Here is a 6,000-nt window from a genome sequence, read left to right on the forward strand (position 1 = left end):
TGACAATCAATCGATAGCAATCAGCAAAGTAGAAATCGATTTTGATTTTGTGAAATTAACCCAATCGATAACCAACATCTTGTTGTTAAAATAAAGAACCCACATGAGGAAGACGACGACGCGGAGGATGAATCCGACAACATCGACGTGGTGGAACGGCGAACAAAGTGCTTGAGCGGGGGAAGAGGTGGCTAAAGAATGTGATGTGGTTTGAGCTAGCTGAAGTGGTGAAGAAATGAAGCTGGAGCAGCACCTGGTGAGATCGATTCCTAATTGTGGGGAAGGTTGTGGAGAAAGAGAGAGAGAGAGAGAGAGAGAGAGAGAGAGAGAGAGAGATCGATCTTTTATTTTTCATTATTAAAATAAATAAAAAGGTATTACTTTTTAAAGGTGCAAAAATGGTCCTTTAGAAGTGAAAAGACAAATATACCCTCATGTGAGATGAACATGAGGAGGTTAACAACAAAAAGTTAACGATAGTTAAGTCGGGGGACCAATTTTGCGTACAAACTATGTCAAAAGGACCATGAATCCAAAAAAGTCGAGGTTTGGACTGAAACCCCAAAAAAATGCATACCACATGGACCATTTTTGCAATTTTGTCTAAAAAGAGAACAATCAGCATCATCATCTCTAATAATTAAAGATTTTTTTTGTCACGTGTCTTCTTCTCCTTCATTTTGCCACATGACTTTTTTGGCTTTTTTTTCATTTTCTTATTTTCCACTTGTCATTTTTTGAGGTTTTTCATTCTTACATTAAATTTCCAAATTTTACGATTATATATATGGAAGGTTCCCATTTTATTCATGTAACGTTATCATTTTATTAATTAGAGAATACATTCATATAAATGTTACAAACTCGTTGATTTACTTTTTTTTTCAATTACTTTATAAAATTTTAATGTTTACATAATGATATTAAACTTTTTATTTTTAATAAACTCGTGTAGTACACAGGTCTCACACCTAGTATATTATTCATTTATGATATTAGCCTTTCAAAAAAATAACAAAAATAATAACCCAATTTTTTAGAATTATTTGCAAAATTGTTTTTTAGAATGATTTGCAAAATTGTTTTTTCTAGGATGATTTGCATTTTTTTTAAAGAACCGCCACCACTCCAAAATGATTATTTATGGAATTCTTGTATTTTTTTTATTTCTAAAAAGACATAATAAAAATTAGGGTTAATACCATACGAACCCAACAAACTTTAACAATTGGTTTTAAAAGGTCCTTTTTGCTTTGTTTGGTCGGTATGGACCCTCAAACTCGAAAAATACATGTTAAATAAGGCACTCATGTATGTTTAAACTCACTATTACAGGTCTGTTTGACTTTGCATTACAGATGTGGTTATTGTCCACATAGATACACATGTTGCATCTTCATCCGGATCACGAAGCTCAGGGAACCAAACACTTGTTTTGTCGACGAATCTAACGTCGTAGTGTAATTGTTTTAATCCTAAGCCAAGCATGGAATAGGTGTCGTGGCCCGATAAAAATCCAGCATGCGGGTCTCACAAATGTGTGAACTCTAGGGAAAGCGTCGTCTTCTTCAATTATAAACTGGATAATGTTAAATTTAGGGTTTTAAATCAAAATAACTAAACTCGATAATCTAAAATTTAGAGTTTTAAATCCAAAGAAGTAGCGACTCTGTGTAAACTCATTTTTTGGTTGGTCTATTACTTTGTAGTTACATATGGCAATGAAAAACGTAAGTACTTCAGGTGGATAGATGATGAGTTGTCTGAACACTACAAGAATGCTTTTAACTCTCTAAAATATGAGTTGAAAGAAATGAAAGACAAAAGTTAAGAATGCTTTTAACTCTCTAAAATATGAGTTGAAAGTAACGAAAGACAAAAGTTACATTGGAAAACTGGAGAGGATGACAAAAGTTACCAAAAGCCTTTTATTTTCATTCTTCTTGAAGCATAGTTAGTATCAATGTGCTACATCATAATTACTTAACCTATTTTTCAACTACTTCAGACTTTCAAATCTCATCCCAATAACAATAATGCAAGTCTGGATTGAAAAGGGAATGGATTTCTACACCATCATTTTCAACTTCATCACATTCAACATTATCTCCTTCATTATCTCCTTCAGGAGGACATGGCTTACTAAGAAACTCATCACCACTAGGGGTGGCAAATCGGGTCATCATGTCGTGTTTTTTCCTGACACGACACGACACGACAATGTTTTATGTAACACGAACACGACACGACACGATTTCGGGGTTTTTTTGAACTAACAACAAAACGAACCGATTAAAAAACGACAAACACAACACGACACAACAAAGATAACATGAAATAACAATTAATGTATTTAATTAATATTTTTCATACATAACACAGAAAACACGAAAAACACAACAAAAAATGTTAAATCGTGTCAATTTCTTGTCAAATTCTGAACACGAACACGAATTCTAATTTCAATTTCGTCTCAATTTCGTTTCGTGTCGTGTATTTTTGTCGTGTTGTGTCATCAATTGTCACCCCTAATCATCACCGGTCTTGTTCAAAGGTATTTTATCATTTTTAAAAACTTCATCTTGAAACACCTTCAGTATAAGGGCCTCCATTAGTTGTAGGTTTACCTTCATCAATGGTAAGGCTCCTTCATTCGTAGGTGTACCTTCATCTACAAGGCCACTTTTATCTTCGCTAACAAACAAATTTATTTTATCATCCCACCATTCATCCAAACCATTCCCAATATGGTCAACATAAACTAAAATTTCCCTATATTCATACCTAATATCTATAAACTTGGTATAGTTCAAAATCATTTACAATGAAACAAATACATCTAAATAAAGACATGTTAGGGATGTAGTAATATAGGTGTTGAACCTCTTCCCCAATGACTCTTTCAATACAAGCATAACATTTTCTTACATATATATTTGCCCAATCGATGTTAGTAAAAAGGAAATGATCCTCACCAACATATGCGAAAGTATGTCACACAAATACACTATTGTAGTTTAGATGAAGTCTCAAACAAATAGTTTTTTGATCGTTCCTGGCCATGTAAAAATAAAACAAAAACCAAAGAGTTAAATACCTTGGATAGCAGTTGTGTAATCTCAACAATTGTTATGATGGTTAAAAACCCTAATTCATACTCTTCCTTTGTCTTCTAATAACATAGACAAGTCAAGTGAAAAAGAATTAAAGCGTTTCTTTGTATTTTCTACCGGCTAATTTGTTTCAAATGTGAATAATGGAAAGGATGACAAGTATTTTCTAAGACAAAAAAAATGGCATTTTAAAACTAAATATTAAATGTTGTTGGGTTTCTACGATAAAAACCTTAAAAATTACTTAAAATAATATAAAATAAATAAATAAAGGTTATTGGTCAAACCTAATAAGATTATCTCTGTTTGTAAAACCCCTCATCTCCCCTCCGCTCGAAGGTGGAGACGCCAAGATATTCCCTCTTCCATTCAGCCGGCGGCGACACCGACGAATTGACGGAAAAGAACTTTGTATGCTTTTTCGCTTCTCTTTCACACTATCTTCCGATTATATCTCCACCATTTTTTTCTTCTTTCACCATTTTCGCATTCTCATCAGAAATAATTCAGATTCATCATCCTGGTCTCAAAACCTAACCTAATTTACAAAATTTTCAGAATTTGAATTCAGTATTTCTCTTCATTTGTTGATCGAATTAAAAATGGATCCACAACCGATCATTCACAAGGACGATGCAGATGAGGATGATGAGAACGTGAAGCAGCTCCAGCAATGCTCTTCTCTATATATATTATTACAGGTAAATATATATATATATATATATATATATATATATATATATATATATATATATATATATATATATATATATATATATATATATATATATATATATATATATATATATATATATATATATAGCTCTGAAATTCTTCATTAACCCCAAAACAAACTCTGGAATCTGAAATTTGGTGTATACAATTCTTTTCAGGATTGTCTTGTTAATTCTAATAGGAATTGGAAGGTTTGCCAGAAAGGTAATGCTCCTTATATCATCTGTAACAACAATTCATTGATTGCTATTTGCTTCCAGAATGTTCTAACTGTTTTACATTGTGCATTTATTTACAGAAGTTCAAGATCTCAAAGCTTGCAATGAGAGAAGACAAAATATCAAAACTCGCACAAATGGTGGAAGTTAGGAGTATAAATGCAAATGGGCAACAGATAATTTGCATAAAGCCCTAACCTTTAATCCAGGAAAAGCTACAACAAACTTCCATTCATCTGTTTATTATTAGCAACTTACTTTGATTTATTTCCAAAATAAACATTTCAGATTTCAGTGATATAGAATGTGTATTTCTTTTCATTTGCACTAAACATTTTTCAAAAACCCTCTTAACTATTACTGATTTTTCAGCCAAATGTCATTTATATGCTTTCGTGTCGTATCTACATTCAACTTGCGATGTTTCTTTATTTTATTTTATTTTGTTAAAATCACGGTAAAAAACCATGCATTTTATCAAAATTTCATATTTGTTGATCGTTTGGGATATCATTTAAAAACAACCTATTAACTTATTATTTTCTTTGAAAAGTTAGTAAGTTAAAAAAAATGTTTGACAATATGAAAACAACTTTTCATCGAGCCTTTAAAAAGGAAATTTCAATAAGTTAGAATTTCCAAGTTTTTAAAATTTCTTGTAACTTTTTTGCTTGTAAATGCTAAAATACCCTTTAAAATACGTATAAGTTAGGTAGTGTTTGGCTAAGCTTTTTAAAAAAAACTTATTACGTTCCACACCACTATAAGTTAAAAAAATATTTGGATGAAAATAACTTATTTCGGTAGGGAATCTTTAATAAGTCATTTTTTTATAAGTTACTTTACACTTATTTATTAACTTATAAGCTAATAATCAATAAGTTTTTTTGCCAAACACCCCCTTAATGTAAACACTGTTTAAAAAATAACTTATTGACTTATTGACTATTCCTCCCATAAAAACTAATCTAAATACTATTTAAAAAACTTCATTTTCTACAACCATAAGTCCATAAGTCATTTTGTATAAAAGTTTTTTTGAAGTTCAAAATGAATTCCTACACCCTCTTAGTCTCTTAATTGTTCTTGAAATTTCAGATTACGAATATCCAAAATTTTAATATGAAATATATTTTACTTTCAGAAAAGGTAATTGTAATGCAACATAAAGCTCCGGACATAATGGTCACTTAAGTCAAACCAAAAAAATCCGGTTGTTTCTATATATTTCCAAATTTCAAAGTCATTTTTGTAAATATCCCAAAACTCAGAATAAATTGGACTTTTTATTTATTATGGTAGATTAAACATTTTCTTCCCAATGAAATTGCAAAATTATTGATTTCTATCCTTTTAAAATATTCTTGGTGTCTTGGATAACTTTGTAGTAATATTCATCCCCGTAAGAACGTAAGAAAGTATTTGGTATGTGAAACTGGACAACAAAAAAGTCCTTTTATAGGCGTTTGAGTTTGACACACGCATAACAAGAGCAAATGCGTATTTGATTGACTATTTGACAAAATTTTATACTTACTCGAAAAGATTTTAAACATCTATGGGTCAAAGTTAAAAAAAATGACACAAAGTTTCTACTGTTCACTTGCATGTTAACATGCATTGGAATGCAAGCAACTCTATATATAGTGGGTGTTCGGCAATACTAGTTGGTAGTTGATTGCGGGTAGCTAGTAACTGGTAATTGGTAGCTGGTGACAATTAGCTGATAGTTGTTGCTTTTATTTGTTATATTAGTGTTCGACAAAAGTAGCTGGAAGCTTTTAAAACACGTAAAATTACATAAAATGACATCTTGTAAAAAATATAAAATAGAAACATAATAATAAAAAATTGATTATCTAAATTGTTCTTTTTCAAAACTAGGAAATTTCTGATAACTATGTATTGTTACAAAATCAAAAGTCATACGGAAA

At 30.8% G+C, this 6,000-nt stretch overlaps 1 protein-coding gene across 1 annotated transcript; it reads left to right on the plus strand.

Annotated features, from left to right (window-relative positions):
• The first annotated feature begins 3,388 nt into the window (after positions 1-3,388).
• Positions 3,389-4,387, plus strand: LOC145068755 (Cox19-like CHCH family protein). Its single transcript, XM_079015756.1, has 4 exons — positions 3,389-3,524; positions 3,672-3,814; positions 4,007-4,052; positions 4,147-4,387. The coding sequence occupies exons 2-4, from the start codon at positions 3,716-3,718 to the stop codon at positions 4,215-4,217; spliced, it is 216 nt and encodes a 71-aa protein (XP_078871882.1). The 5' UTR covers positions 3,389-3,524; positions 3,672-3,715; the 3' UTR covers positions 4,218-4,387.
• Positions 4,388-6,000: the final 1,613 nt, after the last annotated feature.

Source organism: Lactuca serriola, chromosome 8 (assembly GCF_051521515.1).
Source record: "Lactuca serriola cultivar US96UC23 chromosome 8, Lser_US96UC23_V15, whole genome shotgun sequence".
NCBI classification, from domain to species: Eukaryota; Viridiplantae; Streptophyta; class Magnoliopsida; order Asterales; family Asteraceae; genus Lactuca; species Lactuca serriola.